Genomic DNA, 25612 nt, shown 5'->3' on the forward strand with positions numbered 1-25612 from the left:
TATCTGGTAAACCCTGCGAGTTTACACGACATAAATCAGTTAAGATGCGTTCAAATATTCGCCTCAACTCAGATATATAGTGTATGTCACTAAAGTGTATTATTTAGGAGAAAGAGGGGGATGTAACGGGGAAAGTCGCTCCTTTGTTTATTCTGTCTGAGCTTTTATCTTGAAGGTTGAGTTTGGTGTCACATTAATATTCTTCCGTGTTGTGTAGTAAATTGCGTATCACGGACCCAGCAGGTTAGCTAACTTAACTGTGAATTATTTGACAACAACAAAGATATTAACATTGTAATTAAACTGTGTGTTATTTTGTTGGATAGTTGCTATCAGTTTTATCTAAATGAGCATTAAGCTAACGTCAGCTAACTGTCCGTTAACGTTACATTCCTCCTCGTGTCGGATGTAACGTTAAACTTAACTAGCTAGCTAGCTGACGTTACACGTGAAAACGAAAAAGCAATAAACAGCTAACGTTAGTTAGTAGGTATATATGGGTAATTTATTAGGTTAATTAGTGAGTCGCTTTCTCACCTTTCTTGCACTCCTAGATAACGCTTGTAAACCTTAAGATTGGCCACGCTAACCAAAGTTAAGCAGATGAGAGATAATGTTAGTTAAATTGACAGTATTTTCTTAAATTACGATGGTTTCCAATCTGCCAAACCAGAGTTCTGTTAAAATGTTGTTCTCTATTTGTCAACAGGGGCATTACGAAGTTATTTTTGTGGGCACTCAAATTGTATATAGAGAGACACGAACAAATAGTAAAATTAGTCACAGAAGTGGACATGTATTTAGTATTATCTTTTGTGTCCTTCAGAAGGATGTTGCGGCGTCCAAAGCCAACTGACTCCGAGGCAGACCTTCTAAGAGAGCAGGAGAGGTTTCTGATCTCTGGTGCCCCGTCTGCTGCCAATGTGGTCCGCCGACCTGACAAGAGGAGAGGCGAGGCTGGCGGAGAAGAAGGGGAGAATGAAGGAAGACAGAAAGATGTTGTCACCATAGATGGTAAGAGACGTGTCTGGTCTTTTTATTATCAAAAAAAACCTCACTGACACTTGACCTTTTGTGGATTTTCTTGTGAGGCTTCACATGAGGCTAAAATGGTACTTAACATTCCTGGGTTACATACATATATATGTCTAACAATGGTCAATTTATGCATTAGATTATGATATACCTAAACTTGTATGTTTCCTCTAGATCTTCCAGACCAACTACCGCCTCTGACACCAGCCCCTCCCAAGAAGTCTCGCTTTAAAGCTAGTCGTGTTACTTTCGAGCATGAGGATGCTGGGGATATACTGGACCGCCATGACACTCACGTCAGTGCTGTTCTCTCCAGGATTGTTGTGAGTAACTAGCTATATTCATCAATATAAGAATAGAAATGGGAAGTGTGAATCGGTGACTGTGTGTTCAAGTGCTCATATTATGATAATTTTTAAGTTCATAATTGTATTTAGAGGTTGTACCAGAATAGGTTTAAGTGGTTTAATTAAAAAATATATACATACACACATATATATATATATATATATATATATATATATATATATATATATATATATATATATATTGTTGTACTGCACATTGCTGCCGCTCTTCTTTTCACTCTGTGTGTTGAGCTCTCTGTTTAGGCTACTGAGTTAGGCATTGCACTTCTGTTCCATCTTTGTTGGGAGTCTCACATGCACAATACCAAAGCCCATCTACGGAAAGCCTGTTCTCTCCCTATTTAGCCCCATTGTACCGAATTTGATTGCAGTTCCACCAGAGTTCCCAATTTGTCTCTTCTGTCTGATTGCCGTTGAGAAATCTCAGATTTTAAAGTAGTTTTTGCAAGTTCAACATGGATTATAGGTCGAAAGTTGAATGAACGAGTACTTATGTCCTTTTGATTTCTTACAGGTTGAGTTGTTTTTGCCCATAACACGCTACCATTCTGCTAATGAATGCTGATTGGTCAGTGAAGGACTGATTATGACCAGAGATCCTGCTTGATGGCATCCAAAGTGAAATCAGAATGTCAGTGAATATTTCGGCGTGGTCTTTAAAACATTAGTGAACCTTTTTATAGAGTGTGTATTGACAGGGAGAGCCTAACCTGTCACCTGTGTTTTCGATTCCTCAAGAGAACAAAGGAAGTGACTCCGAGCTTGTCGTAAAACTGTATCTCTTGCCCCCAGATGTGAATGAGGGCATTTACATTTTAAAAGGATTTTTAGAACAAAAAAGCGACATTAAAAAAAATCCAACTCCCAGCAATGTGTATTTTCTTAGCCTCCCCTTTTGAATGAAACGATCAAATTACTAGACAAAAAAAAAAAAGTATATCCTGAGAAAAGTGGATTTTGAGGGGTATAGCTCCATAGAGTCCCATTCATACTGCACTGGCCTATGAGCACCCCCTAAATGGAACTCTGGTGGAACTGCAACCAGATCACAAGCCGGAAGTAACGAGAGAGTGGAACTTCTTCCCTTATTATAAATTCTTTGGAAGTGCCTAAGTAAGCACTGCTAACCAGTCAGTTACAGATTATGAGGGCTGATTTTTTCAGTTATCCAAGTTTGCTGATATCATGTTTAACTTCAGACAATTCCGTTTTTTTGTTTTTTTTTCACCAATGAATCCGTAACATTATTTTTTGTTTTAAGGAAAGAGATACCAGCTCTACGCCGATATCTCTTCCAGCACTTACTGGAATGGCTTTCCCCAAAGTATTGCACCGGTCTGAAACCAGCAGTCAGGTAGAAAGACATTAATGCCAATTTTTGCGTGTCTTAAAGTGTGTAAATATAAAAATGGCAGAATCACATTTCACTTTAAAAAACATATACAAAACCTATGAAGATTTATTACTCCAATCTGTTTTTCTGTACACACACACATTGATTGTTTTTACAATATTTGCCTTTAACTTGTTTTTTAAAAGTTATTTTTGTTCTTACGACCAGGTGCCACTGTCTTCCGCTGGTGGAAAGAAGAGTATCTTTGCACGTCAGATTGCAGCTCAGAGACTTAAGGAAGGAAACCCACCTTCACATTGTGTACCTAAAGCTGCCCACACACCTGAACACAGAGAGCAGAACCTGCGTCCTGAAAACAGCATGGATACAGATCAGTGTGGTGCTGCAGTTGATCGTAAGTTAATGGAATTCATATCTGTCAGCGCATATGTCAGAATTCTTAAAGAATAATTTCATTGGTCTGTGATGAAAGATATTTAACCCCTTCTTCACATTTTTTTTATCTCCTCTCTACTCACCAGAGATAACTGCAGACTTAAGTCCCGGTCTGCTGTCTGGTCAGGGTCTTGGGGGCCCGGATAGCTCAGGAGAGACCATGAGGATCCACAGGGAGAACCAGGTTAAGCTCCAGGCCATGTCTCAGTCTGAGATTTTGCAGGAGCAGAGGAAACTCTTATCTCAGCTCGGTAGGCAAAGATGTTGTCCAAACGATGGTGGGAAAGTGGGATGTAATCAACAACAAAATAATGCCATGTGGCCCCCCAAAAAATAAATAAATAAAAAAAAATCAAGTTTTGTATCGAATTGTGGGTCAAAAATTGTGACCAAATCGGACCAAAGTTGGGTGTTTCGTTACAGCCCTTAAAATAGTGTGTGTGTGTGTGTGTGTGTGTGTGTGTGTGTGTGTGTGTGTGTGTGTGTGTGTGTGTGTGTGTGTGTGTGTGTGTGTGTGTGTGTGTGTGTGTGTGTGTGTGTGTGTGTGTGTGTGTGTGTGTGTGTGTGTGTGTGTGTGTGTGTGTGTGTGTGTGTGTGTGTGTGTGTGCGCGCGCGCGCTAATGTCCAGTATGGATGTATATTGAGATGAAGACATAGTATGTGTTGAGTTTGTATCTTAACTAGCAAAGTACATCATTTTTTCATTGTGTTGGTACCACTGTATGTAACACGATTATTTCTGCTTCCCAGATCCTAGACTGGTGGACTTTGTTAGATCTCGCAAAGCCCAGAGCATCCCGTCCTCTGCCTCCATAGCCAAACAACCCCAGGGCAAAAGCAGCAAGGACAATTTTCCTCTTGAAAATGTGAGCAGAGAGTCAGACTCCTCTGCTGCTGCGGCTGCGCTGTTTCAGAAACCCCAGGAAGTAGAAATGGAAGGAGAGGAGGAACTGCCACCACAACCCCCGGCTGCTGTGACAGGTATGATGGATTCAAAAGCAACCTCTTCTTCATGTCTACATTGTCAGTTGTCCCTGGTCTCTGCTGCTGCTTGGAAATATAAATAAATCAAATATAAATAAATAAATATGTGGATGACTATTCTATATAATATTTTACATTACGTCACATTATTTTCTTGCTTGTTAGGCCTGTTTAAATTGTAGTGGTGGAATGTTACAAAGTAAAATTACTCAAGAACTTTACTGATTACTTATTTTAGGTTCTTTATATTACTTTACTCTGTTTTATTTCAATTTTATGCAACTTTATACTCATATTCCACTTTTCAGAGGGTAATATTGTTAGGTGGCAGTAGCTCAGTATGAAGGGAGTTGGGTTGGGAACCGGAGGGTCATCGGTTCAAGTCCCTGTACGGAGTGTGGATCGGTAGCTGGAGAGGTGCCACTTCACCTCCTGGGCACTAGCCCCCCAACTGCTCAGGGTGCTGGTCTAGCTGGCAGCCCACTCACTCTGACATATCTCCATTTGTGCATGATTAGGTCTTGAGCATGTGTGAATTTCAGGCCTGTGTGTAGGGATTACTCACAAACGGAGTGTAAATGTAATTTCCCCACTGGGGATCAATAAAAGTATAAATTATTATTAAATTACATTTTACCTCTATCAGATTTGTCGGACAGCTATATTTACTTTTTAGATTTCAATTTACACACCCTTTCTGTATTTGTTGGTTTTAATCCAAATGTTTCTGAAGTAAGAAATGATCATTTATGGCTTCAGAAAATTATCTTACTTCCTAAACTGTTTTAAAGCTCCTCTTGGATAAGCTCGAAAATGCATTGCATTGCATTGCATCAGATACATGGTTCTCACAGGACATTGCTGCAACAAAACGATATAATAGAATATGATGCATTGCTGTAGATTAAAGACCAAAAAATATCTAAAGTAGTTGCAACATGCACATGGATGCAGCAGTAATATTAATCCAGACACATCATATTAAAACACTGACAGGGACCATTTTTCTGCACAATTATGACTTTTACTTTCAGTACTTTAAGTACATTAAGCTGATAATACTTGCATACTTTAACTTAAGCATGGTGGTTTTGAATGCAGGGCTTACTTGTAGTGGAGTATTTTCACAATGTGGTATTAGTACATTCACTTAAGTGAAGGAGCTGAACACTTCTTCCACCACTGTTAAATTGCAACCTTGTTGCCAAGACTGTCAAATTGTATGACCAGTGGTGTATTTTCAAGGAGAAGCCCTAAATCTACTACTGTGAAGAAGACCATGACCATTGCCATTCCTGGCTTCACTTCCCTCCTGATGTATCTCACTCACCCAATTCTCTTTCCTTCTCTCTCTCTGCTCCCCCTCTTCCAAGCATCTATTCTTTGACTAATGCGATGCTTCTGCTGCATGGCTAAAAACTCAACATGAAGCTGATTATTGACTTCACTTTGTGTGATTAGCAGAAAGGCTAGTGTGAGCCAACAGTAGCCACTCACTGCAATTAAGTAACTGCAGATCATTCAAAGAATTTACCGTCTTGATGGAAGTGTTGCTAATGGATCGTATGAAGACAGATCCTGCACATCATTTATACCATCAATGTTTTTCAAAAAACATAATAAGCAGAGCTTCTGTTATTTTGCCCAAATATTCTGTAATGTAACTACCTTCTTTTTTAGAGAAGACATGTATACTTGTTTTATATTGGTTATAAATAGCTAAACGTTGCCTCAGCTTCTTACATAGAATCTTTAACCTTAGCTGAGGGAAGACTGGGTGCTGGGGGTAGTGAGTGTAGCAGTAGTATGTTTAAAGTGGTGGCACATGTTGGAGTTGATTTGTGTTGATAACAGTCATACCAATTAATACAAGTCTTTCTTCTGCCCTTCTGTGGGAAGAGGAGGATTTGCTGCTGAAGCCTCAGAAGGAATGGGTCCACATGGATAAGCTGGAGCCAGAGAAGCTGGAGTGGATGAGAGACTTGCCTTCACCCAGAAGGAAAGGAACCAAGAAGGTAAGGAGACATTTCTTACAGTACCAATAGAGGCCCGTCAACAATCTTGGGTTTTGAAAATGTGTTTGGCAAAACCTTCTGTGGTTCTGTGTCCTGATAGGCCATGCAGGCGCGGTTTGACTTTGCGGGGAGGTTGATCCCACCCACTGAGGATCTGCCCACCCATTTAGGCCTGCACCACCATGGAGAAGAGCCTGAGGTCAGTAACAAAAACGTCTTCTTTTATTGATATTAGATCTTTTTTCTTTTTTTTTCTTTAATGTTTAAAGTATTGATTAATTGTGTAACGCCTTTCAGGTCTATTTTTTATGATTTTCTTTTGCATTCAAAAGTTGGGGTGGGCTCACAAAGCACAACAGCAGTACTGGATAACTGCAAAATTAGATTCTGATTAGTTCTGAACTTGAGTTTTAACGGTAATTTTGACTCATTATGATGGCTCATTGCGGCCAGTACAGTACAGTCCTTTTAATTTCCTGTCTTATTTCTTTAAATGTGTCTGTTTTTGTAAATAGAACTTTGAAGTCGTGTAGAAGCATTGGCTCTCCAGAGAGCACATTTGTGAAGAGGTTGGACCTTATAGCCTTACACATAACCTGCTGTTATATATAATTTCCACTTTATCTTTGAAAGAGTGTCATGCCACTTTTTTATGAGACTTGTAAAAAAAGTGAAACATCATTGTGAGACTGAAAAGGTATTTTTTTTAGACAAGGCTCCAGATCTTTTACTTTGTAATGATTTTATTTTTGACATTGAGGCTTTCTCTCCAGCGGGCAGGTTACTCCCTGCAGGAACTCTTCCTGCTGTCTCGGAGTCAGCTCATCCAGCAGAGGAGTCTGGCCCTCGGCACTCTAGCCAACATCCTCTCAAAGGTACACAAACAAACAGACCCAGTGTTGTTGCTGAGGCACATGTCTGTAGTCACTCATATGGCTGCATTTTTTACTGTGTAGGCACGTTCCGGGGAGTACCTGTCAGTTCTGCAAGGCAGCATGGTGTCCACTCTGCTCGACGCTGGCCTGCTCTTCCTGCTCCGCTTTGCGTTGGACGACGGTGTGGAGGGAGTGATCGCTGCAGCTGTACATGCACTTAAAGCACTCCTTGTTTGTCCGGAGGATGAAGTAAGACAACTTGAAGCATTACGTGTCAATAAAACCTTCCGTATTTTTCATATCATTGTGTCATTTTACCTGCAAAGATTCCCTAAGGTATGGTCATAATAAAGTTAATCAATTAATCACAAAATATGTCAAAAACCCAAAAGCAAAAACTTGCTTTGTAAAAGAGAGAGAGTACGCTTTGGTTGTCGTAGTTCTTCTATAAGACGATCCCAATCCAATACCTAGTTCCTCTTACTCATATCTAATTTGCTCTCGCAGGAGTGTTTGGACTGCACCTTCTCCTGGTTTCGCGGCCTGGCCTCTTTCCCTCTTCTGCCGTCTGCTCATGAAGAGGAAGAAGAGGAGGAGGAAGGGCTGCCCGAATGTATGAAGGAGACGGCTAAGGAGAAGGAAGAGAGGAAGAGCGATCATGATGTGGCCAGGCAGGATGTTGTCAAGGTAAACATGTTAACATTTTTACATGTTTTCCTTGGCTTTTTCATATTTATAATATTTTGTAAAAGTACAGAAAGGAGTTCTGTAGATAAAGGTGAAATGATAATTCTTCCTGTCTGCATTTCAGGGTCTGTTAAAGATGAAACTACTCCCCAGGCTGCGTTATATTCTTGAGGTAGTCCGACCTTCTCCTCGAGTAGTCCAGAATGTCCTGCAGATTCTGACTCGTATCGCTAGGCACTCCTCCTCATCAGCCACACAGGTAGCTACGCTCACTTAATCAACTGTTTGTCTACCATGCTTGTAGTACGATTAATTATCATTGTCTATATTTTTCTTCTGGCCAAATTCAGTAAAATTGATTTCACTCTCAGGTGCTTGACTGTCCTCGCTTGATGGAGATGTTGGTGTCAGAGTTCCTTCCCACTTCCTGGACAGCACAATCTTCTCCCCTTCCTCAGTCGGTTTATGGACTCCCACTGGCCAATGCCATGAAGCTGTTGAGAGTTTTGGCTACCTCTGGCAGACATGCTTGTGCTAGACTGGTAAGTGCTGCTGTGGAATCTGTGAGGGCCAGTGCTAGCAACAGTTTTTAATTTTATATTAGAATAACAGTTTACTTTAGAGAGGTCTTTACTGACTAAATGAACTGTGTCTATACTGATGCCGCCTAGGATATGAATGAAAATATCCAGTGGTGTGTGAAGTGTGCAGACACCTTTCTTTATTGATCATGTTCAAGTCATTTGTTTTGCATAGTACAGTATGTGCATGGGTCTGAAATCCAACTTCTGGTATTACTTATCGTCTGTAAAATAAACAATTGATAAAATACGAACAGAGTCAAGTGGAAAATAAAATACTTTACTGATCCTGATTTATTTGCGTGTTTGTAACCTGTAACCTGCTCACAATAAGTAGCATATACCAGTAATTATTATCCAATTTGTATCTGATATATTCCCTCAATCCCACATGTTAGCATTGATAGCTTACCTTTTCCTTTCCTCTCCCCAGTTTAACTCTCTTAGAGTGAGGGAGCGTTTGCCTTGTCTGCTGAGTGCTGAGCCCAGTGAGCTGCTGCTGGAACCGGCCGAGGCCCTCAGGATCACCACTGAGGCCTACAGGCTGTGGGCTGTGGCAGCCGGCTATGGACAGGCCTGCAAATTATTCATGTAGGTTAACACATTGAAGCTGGCCTCCAGGTGCGGGAAGTAATTTAAATCCAGTGCCTGATTAGTAACAGCAAATCTGTATAGCACAGTCTTATAATTAAAGGACTTACAGTAGCTTGACACTGTCTAATCCTCTCTTCTGCTTTTCTCTCGCCGTGCTTGTCTTTAATTGCTATACTGTCATTTTGTTCCCATAGAGACCTGTATCCAGGCTTGGCGAAGGCTTTACAGTCAGTTCACAGAGTCCTGGTCCCCTTAGATCCTCTATTGCATCTGCAGCTCCAGCGGGTCCTGGCTCTGCTTTCTCTGCTCACACAGGTCACACACACTGCTGGTTGCCACCAGGAGCTACAGGCCGGCATGGTCAGGTACATATGAGTATTAAAGTGGATTTATGATGTCCTCACACAGCCAACTTGAATCCTTTTTACCTATATGTTACCCTCTGTTTTTTTACCACAGCTCTCAAGGAGAAGAGTGCCCTCCTCCTCCTCCAGTGTCTTGGGGTCATGTCTCAGGGTTGCAGGCATCCTTGTTGGGACATTTGAAGGGCTTTGTGAAGAGCCTTAATCATCCTGTTCAGAAAGACAGCAGCCTGGCTGTGATACCAGCTTACCTGGTCTACCTAGAAGCTTACTACCATCAGCTCTCCAGACAGGTACTGCTTCCTGCCATGTTAGGACATATCAAGTTTAGATCCCAATCGATACGGATACAAATATTTGGTTATTCAAAAATCCAATATTCCGATATATTGGCTGATATATATTTTAAAAAAAAAGAAAATCCAGAAATGCCTAAATATTTGTTGTTATTTGAGTTCTCACTAAAATAATATAATAATTTGTTTTATTATCACAACAGAACAGAGGAACGTGAATATATATATATATATATATATATATATATATATATATATATATATATATATATATATAAAAGTTCTGATAAATAAAATGTATAAAAAATACAAATTGAAGAGATGAAACTTAAAGTCCTTTGAACAAAAACACAATAATAAAAAAAAAAGATTATCAGTGTTGCCAACAGGGACGTTGTAGAGCACCTTGTGGTGGACAAACTATGCAACGCCAACACTCATAACATGGTTCACCATCCGTTTTTATTTTGTTTTTTAAATATTCATATATCAGAATCATTTATTTGTCATTATAAATGATTCTGATGAATGAGAATTAAAAGAAAATTTTTTTTTATCGGCCAATATAAATGCCAATACCAATAAATCGGAAAATACCTAATATCAGCCCACCGATATATCAGTCGGACTCTAATCAAGTTAAACTTTTTATTACACATATATTGTTATGTCTCAATTAGATGTCTGAACAACAGGACAAAAAAAAAAAAATCTGTCATGGAGTGAAATGTAATAAAAATCGGAGGAAACTACAGTATATGGTTAAACTATCCGTGCTTTACCAAGTTCATTAATCCATGAACTGCATAACAAATTAAACAAAGGTGGCCATTAGCTCAGGCTACATGTCAATCAAATGTAACTGTAAGAATGCAAAACAACTTGTTTAACTTTAACTACTGTAATTTGACTTTCTTCCTCAGAACTGTTTTAAACCAGTAGAGACCCTCCAAGAACTGGAGCAGCTGACCACTGAGGTTCTCCTCCCCCTACTATCTCATCATGTTGTTCAAGGCTTGATAAAGAACCTGAAGTATGTCGGTCGTTTTCATTTGTAATTCTACATTTCATTTGTTGACAAAACTTCATCTGTTGACAGCTTTCTCTAATATTGTTCAATTTTTTTTCATACCAGGCCTTCCTCAGTGGTCTGTAATGTCCAGTCCAGTTGTCAGGTCCCAGAAACTTCTTCCAGCCTCCCTGGTTTGGCCTGCCCAGGATGGAGGGACCGCCCGGGGCTCGTTGTTCCCAGCTCCCCCTTCCCTCTTCTCACAGGCCTGGGGCTCCTCCTGGAAACGATCACAGGCATCCACAAAGGGCTCAGCTGCAAGGTAAAGTTGAAATGCTTTAGGAAGTGTTTTATATAATGCAGGGATAGGGACAATAACGAGGTGAGGAATGCAGAGTCTGCAGGGTTTCAGTGAAATCGGTCACTGGGCCAGGAACACAACACAATATTTTGCTTCCATCTTGTGGTGACAAACAAAAAATCACATGTGTTTTTTCTTAACCCTCTTACCACCACCACCACAACCCACCCCTTTCCCCCTCTCTAGTTCACTGGTCTCCTACTGTCAGAACCTGTGATTGGTTACTTGCAAAGTTGCAGTCAGGCTACACCCACCATGTCTCACACCAGAGCCTGGCTTCTCCGTCATGAACACCACCTCCTCTACCTGCTGCTCCGGCTGGCACACAGACTGGTAAGCTCGGAACTGAAACATGCAGTTTAGGCTCTGTTTTAGTCAGCAACAATTTGTACTTGGTTGTTTGTAATTTGTTACAGATCAAACTTGAAGCACCCCTCCATAGTAATGCTCAAAAACACATCCTGATTTTCCCCAAACCAATTTCATTTTTACTCTTTTATTCTTTTTATTTTCTTTTTCTCAGGTTCCCATTGAGCCCAACGTAGCCAAGCATGCCTCACTGTACCACCAGGTGGCGCTTGTTCTGCTGCCATGGTTATTACCAGGCAGCGAATACCTAGGACATGAACTGTTGTCCTCCATTATCTTCAGCAAGGAGTTTATATCGTAAGTTTACATTTATTTTATTAAGTTCAATTTGGATTTGATTGCCAATCAAACTAAACAACCTTTCTTGGTTTGATTTGATTATAATATATTATCCTTTCTAAAGAATCATTTTGTGTTTGATAAACAGGGCAGATTATTATAGTCTAATTCTACAAATTATTTAACATTTAAAAATGCATCACCAAAAGTAATGTTCTTCATTCTTTGCTTCCTCATTATCCCAGTGTCACTCAATTTATTTGTTTGCTTTTCAGAGAGGGCCACAGCGGAGGACCTGAGGCCGTAGAGCTGGGAGAGCTGAAACTCCAAGAGGGAACACAACACTGCACCGCTCCCTCTCTGCACACTGTCGGAGCTCTGCTGAGAGAAGCCTGCGTCCAGCTGCCATCCATACGAGGCTGCTTCCTCACTCAACTGGCCCATCTGGAGCCATTGGTACTGATGTCCCGAGACGCTCTCCTCGGCCGCAACCCCTGGATCAGCTCCCATCTCCTCCCAGAGCTAACTGGTCCCACCGTGCCATCTGATTGGCCTTTCCTCCCACTCGTCAGCCTGTATGAGCGGACCGGCGTGTCCGATGGTGGAGGGTTAGCGGTGGAAGAACTCCCACAGGGGGCTCTGCAGGCGGTGACCCACTGTCTGCAGTGGCTGCTGCTGCTAGAGGTCTGGAGGGAGGAAGCACTCAAGGTACAGAAACATGTTAAGCCAGGTCAATTTTTTTATTTTAATTTTATAAAGGAAATGTTTAAAAAAAATAATTGTGAATTGATGCCCTAATAACTGTATATTTTTGCTATGTCATTAATACTGATCCCCTGGTGGCCAAGCTTCTCCTCTAGTGTGTTTCTGTCAAGCAGTAGTGCATTATATTTGTTATCATACATGTAACTAATCTCCAGAACATTTTGTCATGTTGCAGGTGATCCTTCCTGTCGCCAAGCTCGCCCGCCTATCCTGTGTATTCTTGTGTTCCAGTGACTTGTTCCTGGAGAGACCTGTTCAGAAACTGACCTGGGGTCTATTCAGACTGCTGACCAGGTCTAAAAAATGTTTAATAGCCTTGTTCTTGCAGTGAAAACCTGAATGGAGTACATTAGAACAAGGTTAAACTGGAACTTTTCCATCTACAGGAAATCCAGGTTGGACTCTTTGGACCTGAACGTTCCTCCTCCGGGTCTGGCCTCCTTCCAAGACTTGTACTTTGCTCTTTTGACCCAGTACGAAGCTGTGTCCTTTGGTGACCGACTCTTTGGCTGCTGGGTCCTCTTACCCCTGCAGAGGATGTACAGCGCCAGCATGAGGCTGGCCGTGTTTGGAGAACATGTGGGTATGTTGAGGTCACTGGGAGTCACTCTGGAACAGGTAAGAATGAGGATGTTACTGCTTTTTATTCTCATTAGTTTCCTTTTCATGTTTTAAGATGCCTTATAAAGTAATTTTTGCAATTGTTGTCTGACTCTTACTACTAACACAAATATTCTATTTTCATACAACACATGATTTGGATCAAGTTATTATCTCTCTGTCCCTTCATTTGAAGCTCTCCATTCCTATCGAGCGGTTCACTTCCCCCCCTGAAGACTCCCTCCCACTCCTTCGTCTCTACTTCCGCTCTTTGGTAACAGGGACCCTGAAACCCCGCTGGTGCCCTCTCCTATATGTGGTTGCTTTGTCTCACATCAACTCCTTCATCTTCTCTCAGGACGCTGCAGCACAGGTATAGCACTGCATGGCATCTAAGCCACACTTGAATTGTCTGATTATGTATTTACGTTAAGATTGTGTTTTGTGGTTTTTAGAATCAGCCACAGTGAAACAAGCCACATATGTAGTGATTTAGCAAATGCAGAAGGGGCTTCAGCTGCATTGAATAGGAGCTTATGAGAAGGGCTCAGTGGCTTTACAGGAAGTTATGCACATGTTATCTGCCAAATAGGATCTCAGTGAAAGCCAAATCTTGAAGCTTTTGCGTGTCTGTATGTTATTAATTGTCAATGGAGTAGCCTCTGGGTTGTTCTCACAAATTCATCTTGGCTCCTTTATCTTCCCAAATATCAAATAAAGTAATGGAATGTGACTTTTACTTAACTGTGAGGTTTGGGGGTAAACTCCATAAAATAAGAAACGCAGTCAGTGACTTATTTACATTCACAAGGACATTTTACAGATTTAGGGAACTTTTTTTAGAGCACTGCAGGCGAAAAAGCTTATGTATGCAGGTTTAGAGTTAACTGAGTAAAAACTGTGATGTAAAGTGCATTACATCACTAAGGCTTTTGATCTTTCATCTCCACGTCCTTTTTCCAGGAGGTTGAAGCAGCTCGACACAGTATGCTGAGGAAAATCTACTACCTGACTGATGAGGTGACTCTACTTTTTTGTCATCCATCGCTTTTTTCTCTCTCTCTCTCTCTCTCTCTCTCTCTCTCTCTCTCTCTCTCTCTGATGCATGTGGTTATCTTCTCATTTTTAAATGTCAATGTAATTAGTTTCACATCCCAGAGGCTGTTTTGTTTTGGGTATTTTATTTCACCTAGCTGCTGTCTAATTTCAAGCGTTTCTGTAATTTCAGTATCATTGAACACATTTGCAACATATACTCAGACCAGTTAAGGCATTCCATCTTTAACACTGCAAATCACACACCTTGTGTGGTTCTTTACCTAAAAAGAGTTGTTTAAACCAGTGCTTCCCAACCTTTTTTTGCCTGTTCCTCTGTCTATTCAAAGTACAGCTTTACTGACATCCTGACATGTTCCTACAGTAATATGTTAATTTCAATCATCCTAAAAGGAATGTTATTTAACATTGTTGATCATATAGCCTTGGATATTGTTGTAGTAGTTCTCAATATACAGCAGTTTTTGTGTATATATATATATATATATATATATATATATATGAGTATGTGTGTGTTTATATATACATGTAAGTACAGGCCAAAAGTTTGGAACCACCTTCACATTCAATGCGTTTTCTTTATTTTCAAACTATTTACATTGTAGATTCTCACTAAAGGCAAGTTAACGGCAGCTCAGATTAGAGACCAGATGAATACCACTGAGTTCTGGCAGCAGACACATCTCTAGAACAACTGTTAAGAGGAGACTGCACGAATCAGGGTTTCATGGTCAAATAGCAGCTAGGAAACCACTGCTAAGGAGAGGCAACAAGCAGAAGAGATTTGTTTGGGCCAAGAAGCACAAGGAATGGACATTAGACTAGTGGAAATCTGGGCTTTGGTCTGATGAGTCCAAGTTTGAGATCTTTGGTTCCAACCACTGTGGCTTTGGAGAGGAGGTGTGATGGTGTGGGGGTGCTTTGCTGATGACAATGTTGGGGATTTATTCAAAATTGAAGGCATACTGAACCAGCATGGCTACCACAGCCTGCAGCAACATGCCATCCCATCCGGTTTATGTTTAGTTGGACCATCATTTATTTTTCAACAGGACAATGACCCCAAACACACCTCCAGACTGTGTCAGGGCTATTTGACCAAGAAGGAAAGTGATGGAGTGCTGCGCCTCCACAGTCACCGGACACTGAATCCAGTCGAGATGGTTTAGGGTGAGCTGGACCGCAGAGTGAAGGCAAAAGGGCCAACAAGTGCTGAGCATCTCTGGGAACTCCTCAAGACTGTTGGGTCTTGAAGGAGGTGACTACCTCTTAAAGCTCATCAAGAGAATGCCAAGAGTGTGCAAAGCAGTAATCAGAGCAAAGGGTGGCTACTTTGAAGAAACTAGAATATAACACGTTTTCAGTTATTTCCCACGTTTTTGTTAAGTACATAATTCCATATGTGTTCATTCATAGTTTTGATGCCTTCAGTGCGAATCTACAATTTAAACAGTCATGAAAATAAAGAAAACACATTGAATGAGAAGGTGGTTCCAAACTTTTGGCCTGTACTGTATGTATGTGTGTATATATGTATTTCATACAAACATACACAAATTAGCTTTACTCAACAATATTTTTACTAACTCCTGGCCGCCACCATCACCTCTTTTGCACTTCTCACCTCCTTCTCACTCTCTGTCTCATTTCCAGGTGTTAAGGAACCACTTGCTGCTCTTCCGTCTGCCACAAAAGCACTCAGAGTTTGGCTTTGATACGTACAAACAGTTGCCTCCAATTAGGGAAAAACATTTGGAGAGCATCCTGAAAGGGCAGGACAGCAGCGATGACAAAGGAGACTGAAGGCAATAAGGAATGGAATAATAAAAAAGTACTGAGCCAAAAACCAGAGGAGGGGACAGTATGGAGCAAATGGAAGAGAGACTAGAACACAAGAAGAAGATGCTGAGAAAGAAAAGAGACCAAGTAAGACATTTATTTCAACTATTAAAGGTTTCACATTAAGATTGGCCTTGGAACCAGAGCCAACATGGTCACAAGAACATTTTCTGTTGCCTCTTTCCTTAAAGGAACCCTAACCTGAGGTATTTGGCCAGCCCTCAATGAAGTACCAATTGCAAATCCGTTTTTATCATTTATTTGAACCAGCTTCGAGCATAATACAGGTACATTTTTCAATATAAGATTATGTTTTACACACAGTCAGTGGAAATTTAAGTTTTGGTTTTCTGAGTTTACTTGAACCTGTCTGAACTGAAACACAACTAGTCAAATCAACCCAAAGGATACAAAAAAATGCTAACACTGAAATGCAGATGCAGCTGGACACAGGTCCCATTAACCTTTCCTGGAAGCAAACAGTCTTTCCACAGCAGTACTTTGCTAGTTGGTGTGTGTCTGATGAGCTTGAAATAGAGGCCGCGTTGATTTTCGGCATCTTGGAGGAAGACAAATGTACTACTTTAAAAGTGCCTGAAATTGTCTTTTTACTGTGAATAAAACATGATTTCAGGTTTGTGTTACTATGTTTTTATTATTTAGTCATTCTGATTCAGCATTGCAATCAAAGCCCATATAATATGAGTTTGTAAGGCCTTTTCTTTTTATTGACAGCCGCTCCACAAATGCAAGAGCTCACGGTTTTATTAAAATAGTCCTACAAAGATATTGTTTTTAGTGGGTTTAAACAAATTAAAATGATGCTAAAGACCCATAGACATCCAGACTGGGTGTCTTGGGACTATCGAGATATGCGTTGTTCCCTCTCAGCATAACTGATCGATTACACTCACTCTCAAGTCTTCACAGACAAAGACCCGATTTGGTTGCCATTTAAGCTTCTCCAACTGTTGATTTAATTACTTTGATTTAATATTATGAGCCAACTGCATCACAAACGCAACTACTTTCTTCTGTGAGTTTTAAACACACTGTGTAAAATAGGTTTTAAAGCGCGCCCGAGAGCTGCAATGCTCCCCCTTCTCTTCATTGAAGCCTCTAAGTTTACAGGCTTGTGGCGATGCTCAATGTGCTATAGGTGCCAAAATAAAATCTATTTTTGGTACTGCCAATTTGTTTGTTTTTGTCATGGTTCATGTGTACAATAAACATTACACTTATTGAGAGAAAAATTGTGGCGGAGAATCAAGATATTAATTCAAATCTAAAAAATAGTTATTCATATTTTTCCCAGAATCATGGAGGCCAAGGAGACAGTGTTTAAATCAGATTTGGAAAATGCCCATAGGCAACTTATCACACATTTATGTTAAGTTAAACTTCTTACGTAACTAATATATACAGTATACTCATCCTGTTTATAGTTTTTGTATATACAAAAACTATAATCAGGATTATATCTAATGTATCTTAATAATGTGTAAAATAATATTCCACTTGGGTTTGCATTTTTTAAATACAACTTGAATAGGTGAATATAGTTTTTATATTACTTATGCACATAAATATTCTGATTAATAAAATACATGTTTACCAGAAAACCTTGTAAATCATGTATTTTTTTTTAGGTTATTTTAATCATTTATAAGCATGGAGATTCAGTTTAGGGATTACAAACTCCTCTGTGGGTAAAGAAAAAGAAACTGTAAACCCACCCTCTAAGGTTTGCCCATATTAGAGAACCATAGTGGGTTGCTGCTGGGTAGGAGGTCTGTATTTTCTCTCACTAAGTGTTGCTATGTGTGTGCCAGTATGTTTCCATGTCCTGGCTGTGAAAACAAATATCCCTCTGGAAAAATACATCCCAATTGAATCTATTTAAAAGTTGTCACTGCTTCTAACATAGCACTAAGAAATACTCAAAATGTAGACCTTTAACTGCTTGATAGCAACACATCTCATTATGTTTTACTGCAGCTGTAAAAACTCTATCTCCACCTTCCCTGATTCATAGACATGTTTTTAAGTGAGATCAGTCTACCTCAGTAAACGGCTCACATAATTTTCACAACAGATTGTCTTCGTACAGGAATTTATGGTGTTTTTGATGTCCTGGGAAGCTCCTGTTGAAGCAGGTGGAGTCCAAACTTTGTCAAAATAAGCAGGATGTCGTTAATTAAATGCTAAACTCCGGCCTCCCCCAGGGATGTAACACATTCCTTCTTGCACTACGTATAAAATAAAAGTAATGTGATACTTGAAAGGCAAGAAACATTCAGGTTGTTGTCTCAGATACAGTTTTACTTGTCTTTACTTCTACAATGCAGTAATACAGTTGTTGAGATGAATGTCTGCTTTTGGTTAAACCAATTTGTTTCCTTTTTTTCAGTTTCACCGTTGACTTTCACTGAAATGAGGCAGCTTAATGTCATGTTTATTCACTCCTTTGGCTTTCTGTGTTAGACCGCACTGACGTGATTTTTGTTGAGACAACAGGTCTATTGAGTTATCGGCTAGTTTCTTGTTCCTCAGTGAAATTCCGTGGCATGTAATTAGCCGATAAATTAGACAATGGCATCTCCTGTGGGTAATAGTGGTCATACGGTTCACTCCACATCTGGTCTGTATATTTGGTCTCATTCATGGGGAAATGTGCAGGATTGTTCCGTGACAAAAGTAAGGAATCTGCAAACAGCCCCACTTAACTTAATCCTAAAACTGCTCAGTGTGATTCAAAAGTAAATCACCTTCAGGGAAACTACACTTTGACTGGAAATGAAAATGTCCGGCCTTCTTTTTTTTTCAATAGTATGGTTGCTATTTCTCTTTTTAACACCAATGATGTATTTTATATATTAAATATTTAATGAACATACATTTGTTCCTATATCATTACATAATATTTCTCCTTTGGATATAGTTAAAAGGTTTGATTTAAAAAAAAAAATAAGACTATATTAGAGAATGTTTTTCAGGCCATTTATGACTTTTCCCCTGTACAAAAAACACAATATCTGAACTTAGAAAAGACTTCTATTTATTTTGGATCTACAGTTACTGCAGCAACAGTGCAGCCCAGTGGGATATATATTCCCTCGGTTTGTGATTGGACGATTTATGAACATGAGCCTTGAACATAACAGGCCTGATTTGTGTGTTGACAGCAAGTTACTTAATTAACATTAACGGAGTTATTCCACATTCTGGGAGATAGTTTGTCCTGCTCATCAACCATGTCACTTCTTTTTTCCTTGAGGTTCAAATTCCTTTCTCTTTCCTTTCCACCTCCATGGAGGATCTTTCAGCCTGCCGATCTGACCTACAGAAGCCCTGGTTTAATAGCCAGCTTGGCAGAACCTTACACAGCTGGGTTTTTTCTCCAATCTTGACGTCCCACTGTCCTGCCAGCAGGACTTTGAGGACAGAATATTGGACACAGGGGAACCGTATTTTAAAACTCAAACATCCCACTGCGTGTTTTACTCAGCCGTTTAAACACAGGAAATTAAAAAGAATCAGGCGCCAATTAAATCAATGCTTCTGAGATTAAACCTTTAAATAAATGTTGATTAATTGTGGTTGCTTCGATTTTATTTTTGTTCATTTGCCGCAGATGTTTCAACACCCTGTTTAATTACTTCTGCAATAAATGCTTTTAAATTCTTCGGAAATTCCGAGCCAGTAAATGGACGATGGTTAACCAATGTTTTTCCACTAATTGACACACTATTTTAAAAACAGACTTCTGAAAGCACGTTGGTGGATATCTGCCAACATTACGTACAGTATAAATATCACATAATGCAAAAATGATACAATTTTATTTTCAAAACGACAGGTACAAAATACGCGAATAGAAAACTGGTCGCTTAGAGTCGGTCAGGATTTGTCTCTGCTTTGTGTCTCTGACAGTAAAGAGATAAGCGGCCAATGTAGGTTTATGACAAGTAGCAGTGAAGTTTGTTTTGAGTTTTGAGTTTTTTTTGTCAAATGTTCCAGATAGCCATCATTCGTTAATTTTAAAATTTGGTTTACTCTAATAAGAGGTGGGAAAGCAGAGCTTGGTCTGAAGTTGAACAGTAGTGGTTGTAATTTGATAACTAGGTCTTAGTCTCAGGACCAGCTGATAAAAAAGGCTCTTTTGGGGATGTAGTTCCTGGGTTTGTAGTTCCTGACATGTCAGACATGAGAGAAGTCAAATCATAAAAAATGAATACACCAGGAATGCTGTCAGCTTTTCACATCAAAAGAACTGAGCTTTGAAGATGATACTTACAAAATAGTTTGTTTTTGTTAGATTTTGTTAGACGGTCTCTTTTTGCCTCCTCTTTCCTTGGTTCAGATTTTTAACAACATTCCTCTACCTCCAAAGTTTGTGATTTGCATTTTGGACAAGTATAGGTTACATTTGTATAATGACAATATGGAGATTCCCTTAAACTCCTTGAAAATCCCCTTCAGACAGATAAATGTACTTTAAGATTTATATTGCTTCCAGATAAGTCCAAATAATAGATCCTCTTTAAAGATGTTTACAGCTTTGGAGTGAGATAATGCTCCTTCAGCAGTGTAATTCTCTTGTTTCACCAGGAAGAGATGCTGTTTAGGCAGCTGTCACTCTCAGCTCCAACTTTCCAAAGTCAGAGACATGCAGGGACTTAAGTGGACTGAATGAGTGTCACCCGGTCCTAATGCCATTAGGCGCTGTTGTAATTCAGTGAAACTGATTATATTAGAGGGGGGACATGATGCTCTCACGATGTCCCGCTGACAAAGCCTGCCTTCAGGCCACAGCTACTCTGTCAAAAACAAGAAGAAAGAATAAGAGGCAAAGAGGCTAGAAATGCAAATGTAACTTTACAAAGCAGCTGGTATGAAACTTTTTTGAAAGGGGTATGTGTGTAAATTAAAACCTCAGCGTACATCCATTTGACTTTGCTAATCCATGTTTATTTATATGTGTAAATGAACTACATTTATTTAAATACACTGAAAGATGTACTAATGGTATAGATTAATGCCTCCCCCACCAAGCCTTACTGATTTCAGCACTTGGAAAAGATCGCACTGAATACATTAATCTTAATGTTTAGGAGCTGTGTGTGTGTGTGTGTGTGTGTGTGTGTGTGTGTGTGTGTGTGTGTGTGTGTGTGTGTGTGTGTGTGTGTGTGTGTGTGTGTGTGTGTGTGTGTGTGTGTGTGTGTGTGTGTGTGTGTGTGTGTGTGTGTGTGTGTGTGTGTGTGTGTGTGTGTGGGGGAGTGATACACTTCAATGCCTTTTGCCATTCATTAAAAAGTATTGAACAAACCAGATAGAAAATGTTAATCGGTGTCTGCCTTCACGCATATAATGCTTTATGGTCCAAATAGTGTGCGCTAACACCCTCAAACACCTCTTCTGCTGCATACATATTCATAACACACCACAGACTCACTGCCACTTTGTGTTTGAGTCAGGTTCGCTGCTTGCATCTCTTTTTTCTTGTCCACTGTCTCCTTCTTTCTTTGTAGTTTGGTGAGTATTAAATATTTAATGTCCCGCTAACGAGGGGCTGTGCCTGCTTGACCGAGATATGTGAAGCTGAAGCATTCACCAGATAACTTTTTACAAAGATGTTTGTACGTCAGTGTTGTATTTACAACTTCTTGTGCTTCTCCCAAGTGGCCAAAAAAATCTTTAAATGTGCACTACAAGTTCCTGCATGTTCACTTCTGTTTTTGTTCACAGTACTGACAGAACTGTCACTAAACCCCACCCCAACCATCTTGTCAGTGATTTGCTGGAGTAGTTTGTTGTATTTTGGAGCACAGCCTGTGCCCATAGTGTTTGTTTGACATATATGTACAAAAAAGTACACTTTTAAAAGTTGTACTTGGTAGTCTGAGCTGTAAGGGGTTGTTTAAATGGACTGTTTGGGTTAAACTCCACTGTCACAGTCCCTCTCCATGAATACGATTAGTTAACCTGGAGGCAAATCTCCCTCCCACATGTGGGGGCTGTTTCACAAAAACTGAATTTATAAATCCAAGATAAGCGCTAAAGCGAGGCTTTACCTAGTCTAATCCATGCAGCCTGTTTTAGTGCATTTCACAAAGGCCAAGCCTGGCGGAGAAGAAGTGACTAGGTTGAGCCAGACTGAAGTAATTCAGATAGATGCACGTTAACGGCTTTCCTTAACAGACCACGGTATCAGTAACATATTTATTGATGTTAAATGGAGAATGTTATGCATTGTGGGGTTTTGGTTGTAGCTCACTAGTGTTGTAGCTTTTGTTTGTTTGTAGCTTTTGAATTAGTGTTGTAACTTTTGTGTTTGTGTGGTGGTTTTTGTGTTTGTGTTACGGCTTTTTTTATTTGGGTTGATCCTTCCCGGCCACCGTAGAGAAGATCCTTTCTAAGGCTCATTTTCATCATGGTAAAAAGGGTGCTTTTAGTCACAAGTGATGTGCCAAACCTCCTGACCCCCAAACTCTAAAATGAGGGCACCACAGACAACTCATCCCTGTTTATGCAAAAGCATAAAAACACATTAACATGCATGCAATTACAAAGGTGGAAATCTAAATTAAGCTTTTGCATTTCAGCCACTTACCTACAAACTGCAGTGCTGTGATTAATCAGAGTTCAGAGTGAGTGAGTCAGTAGGCTAAATAATTAGAGCTCGAGGTGTGTGTGTGTGTGTGTGTGTGTGTGTCTATATGTGTGTGTGGTCACATCACATTAAGGGTGTTTAAGAGATAATGATTAACACAAAGCTGTTTAAAGTGATCACTTCAGTATTGATGCTTTTAATGGGTTTACGTACGCACGCACGCACGCACGCACACACACACACACACACACACACACACACACTTTTAAACAAAGAGATATCGATTGTGTGAGTGTGTGCAGGATGTGTAGGGTGATCATACTTTAGGATTTAGTCGCCCCAATTAATGGAGTCATGGAGGCAGACTTTTGGGAACATCCAATAGACACAGTTGAACAAGTGAGGATGTTTGATTTTAAAAACAGATGCAACCCAACCTGCTACATTTAATGGGATGATTCAACCAAAATGAAAAACAAAAAACATACAATGGAAGGGAAATGTTTGTGGTAGTAGCGGAAAATTACATGAAACAATCTTCTAGAACAATCATAAGCTACGTAGGCTATACATAACTTAATTTTACTGAAGAAAAAAATCCTTATGAAAACCGTTGACAGCTTGATGTGTGGATTGTCCAGATCTTTCTTTCTCACAACACTTTCACTTGAGAAACTCAAGTGTGACTAATAACAAAAATAGCTGTTACACTTCATTATAATAATTGATGTAACAGAGGTGTTATTAATGTAATTAAGTCCATCTGTTTGTTACCTGCAGCAGAGGCCTACATTTGTATAGTATGGGTTGAACTCCCAAAACACTGAATCCTACAATATCAGTGATGCAAACAATAATACACTGCCAAAGCTGGTGAGATCCGCGTATATTGTAAGCAAGTATAAGAATAAAATGTCTATTGATTAGAATTAAATTGTCCACCAGGTAGTCGTTAACTTTGTCTGCAGTGATCTGCTGTTTGGTGCTTGGCAGGTATTGTACAGTTGGGTTTTAGAGCTTTGTATGCTGAAAACAGCTGCTGTTGAGCAATGAGAGGTAAGAGTAAACTAAAACAGTAAAGTTGCAGGCCAAAAAAACGGAAAAAGATGGTACAAAAAGCTATAAAACTGTAGCGCTAAGGCAAACTTCAGTCCATCTCGGTTCATTGCTACAAGTAATCCCATTCACATGCAAGTAGATGATAGATAGATAAAAATGTTCATAGCCGGTTTAACTCATAGCCTTAAATAATCATTTTTTGAATGTTGACCCTAAACAACATCCATATCTTAAACCGGCCCCATAAAGACATGTAGCCTATGTACCAACTAAAACCTACTCAGGTTTGCTTCATGTATCTGCCTCTTGAGCACATTTGGTTCGCATTTGCATAATGTCCCTGTTTCCTTGACGCACACTGTGCTGTGCACAGCTCATGCTGCGAGGAAATCTGGAATTGAATTTCCTTCCCCCCTGATCCAGCTGTCTAACTCGCACATGCTTTGATGCAATCCGTTATGTGTATTTCATTTGGTGTTAATTTTGTAAAGCTCTATAACCATTCAGGCTCAGATTATTAAGCAGTATTCTAGAAGTATTCTCCACTGCAAATTTGGCTTTCTCTCTTACATGTTAACATCTAGCTGGCAGGTTGAGCCACATTAGCTTTTGTGTGTGTGGGTGTGTGTGTCTGTGTGTCTGTGTGTTGCTTTGTTGACATTCCCTATGTGCAGACCTCCAAGACATTAATGGCTGTGTAAGGTCCATATTATTTCCATCCTATACAAAATCCGCACAGGACATCAGTCAGGATAAATAATTCTCGGAACAGATTTAAGTGTAATTTGGAGCTGCATGATTTTTTTCTGAACTGTGTATGTTGTGGATGGAAAATAGTGAATTGGATGGACATGTAAAAAGACTGGACATGTGGTAGGATTCTCAGGAAAATCTGCTGCTGCTCTGTTTCCTCTCACACTCACATATGAGCATTTATAGTCTAGCGTTGTAGTCTCTCATTGCCATACCTCTCTCCACAGAGCTGCGTCAGCGATGGAGTGAGGTCTGTGTATGCAGCTTCACTATTCTGGGATAGGGGAAAAAACATTCTGGCTTATTTGTACTTTGTATTTCAGTGGAGAAAGCGAGAATGAGGGACATTTCACGCAAAATATCAGGCTTTATCCAAGCTTTATCCGAGCCCTACCTTTCCTTTAGCGCCACGATGAGGTTTATATTTGTGTCTTTAAATGAAATATCTCTATAAGTCTTGGCATATATATATATATATATATATATACTGTATATGTATATGTATACATACACAGTGGGGATTGAAAGTTTGGGCACCCTAGGTAAAGATTTGTGTTAATGTGCATAAAGAAGCCAAGAAAAGATGGAAAAATCTCCAAAAGGCATCAAATGACAGATTAGACATTTGTATAATGTGTCACAAGAAGTTAGATTTTATTTCCATCATTCACACTTTAAAATTAACAGAAAACAAAAAAAATGTCATCTGCAAAAGTTTGGGCACCCTGCAGAGTTTATAGCATGCACCACCTTTGGAAAGCTGAGACAAAGCGTTTTCAGAAGCCAATATCCTCTGTTCGGAATGTAATTAAGAAATGGCAGTCATCAGGAACAGTGGAAGTTAAAGCAAGATCTGGAAGACCAAGAAAAATATCAGACAGAACAGCTCGCAGGATGGTGAGAAAAGCAAGTCCAAACCTACGTTTACTGTACAATCCATCCAGAAAGACCTGGCAGACACTGGAGTTGTCGTACACCATTCCACTATAAAGAGATACTTGTACAAATATGGTCTTCATTGAAGTGTCATCAGAAGAAAACCTCTTCTACGTACTCACCCAAAAAAATCAGCGTTTGAAGTTTGCAAATGAACATATAGACAAGCCTGATGCATTGTGGAAACAAGTTCTGTGGACCGATGAGGTTAAAATAGAACCTTTTGGCCGGAATGAGCAAAGGTACGTTTGGAGAAGAAAGGGCACCGGATGTAATGAAAAGAACGTCTGTCAACTGTTAAGCATGGGGGTGAATCAATCATGCTTTGGGGTTGATTTGCAGCCAGTGGCACAGGGAACATTTCACAAGTAGAAGGAAAAATGGAGT

The 25612-nt window shown here is 39.8% G+C and overlaps 1 protein-coding gene across 3 annotated transcripts; it reads left to right on the forward strand.

Annotated features, from left to right (window-relative positions):
* The first annotated feature begins 6 nt into the window (after window positions 1-6).
* rpap1 (RNA polymerase II associated protein 1) lies at window positions 7-16506 on the forward strand. Of its 3 annotated transcripts, none has more exons than XM_034858737.1 (27): window positions 7-243; window positions 827-1014; window positions 1210-1358; window positions 2665-2757; window positions 2965-3151; window positions 3279-3443; window positions 3943-4173; window positions 6076-6191; window positions 6292-6390; window positions 6965-7066; window positions 7148-7315; window positions 7574-7753; window positions 7878-8012; window positions 8125-8295; window positions 8768-8925; window positions 9123-9293; window positions 9388-9583; window positions 10510-10619; window positions 10722-10917; window positions 11143-11289; window positions 11480-11622; window positions 11880-12312; window positions 12545-12663; window positions 12756-12987; window positions 13166-13342; window positions 13933-13989; window positions 15679-16505. In XM_034858737.1, the coding sequence occupies exons 2-27, from the start codon at window positions 831-833 to the stop codon at window positions 15826-15828; spliced, it is 4269 nt and encodes a 1422-aa protein (XP_034714628.1). In that variant the 5' UTR covers window positions 7-243; window positions 827-830; the 3' UTR covers window positions 15829-16505. The 3 variants fall into 3 exon arrangements, with proteins under 3 accessions (XP_034714628.1, XP_034714630.1, XP_034714631.1); XM_034858739.1 differs by having other exon boundaries at window positions 211-294; XM_034858740.1 differs by lacking the exon at window positions 7-243 and adding an exon at window positions 502-520 and having other exon boundaries at window positions 15679-16506.
* Window positions 16507-25612: the final 9106 nt, after the last annotated feature.

The sequence above is a fragment of the Etheostoma cragini genome, chromosome 20, assembly GCF_013103735.1.
Source record: "Etheostoma cragini isolate CJK2018 chromosome 20, CSU_Ecrag_1.0, whole genome shotgun sequence".
In the NCBI taxonomy this organism is placed as follows: Eukaryota; Metazoa; Chordata; class Actinopteri; order Perciformes; family Percidae; genus Etheostoma; species Etheostoma cragini.

Coding starts and splice junctions, on each gene's coding strand:
- rpap1 (XM_034858737.1), top strand. CDS start 831: ATGTTGCGGCGTCCAAAGCCAACTGACTCCGAGGCAGACCTTCTAAGA. Junction 1,015..1,209: donor AGATGTTGTCACCATAGATG/GTAAGAGACGTG, acceptor TGTTTCCTCTAG/ATCTTCCAGACCAACTACCG. Junction 12,988..13,165: donor TGGGAGTCACTCTGGAACAG/GTAAGAATGAGG, acceptor CTTCATTTGAAG/CTCTCCATTCCTATCGAGCG.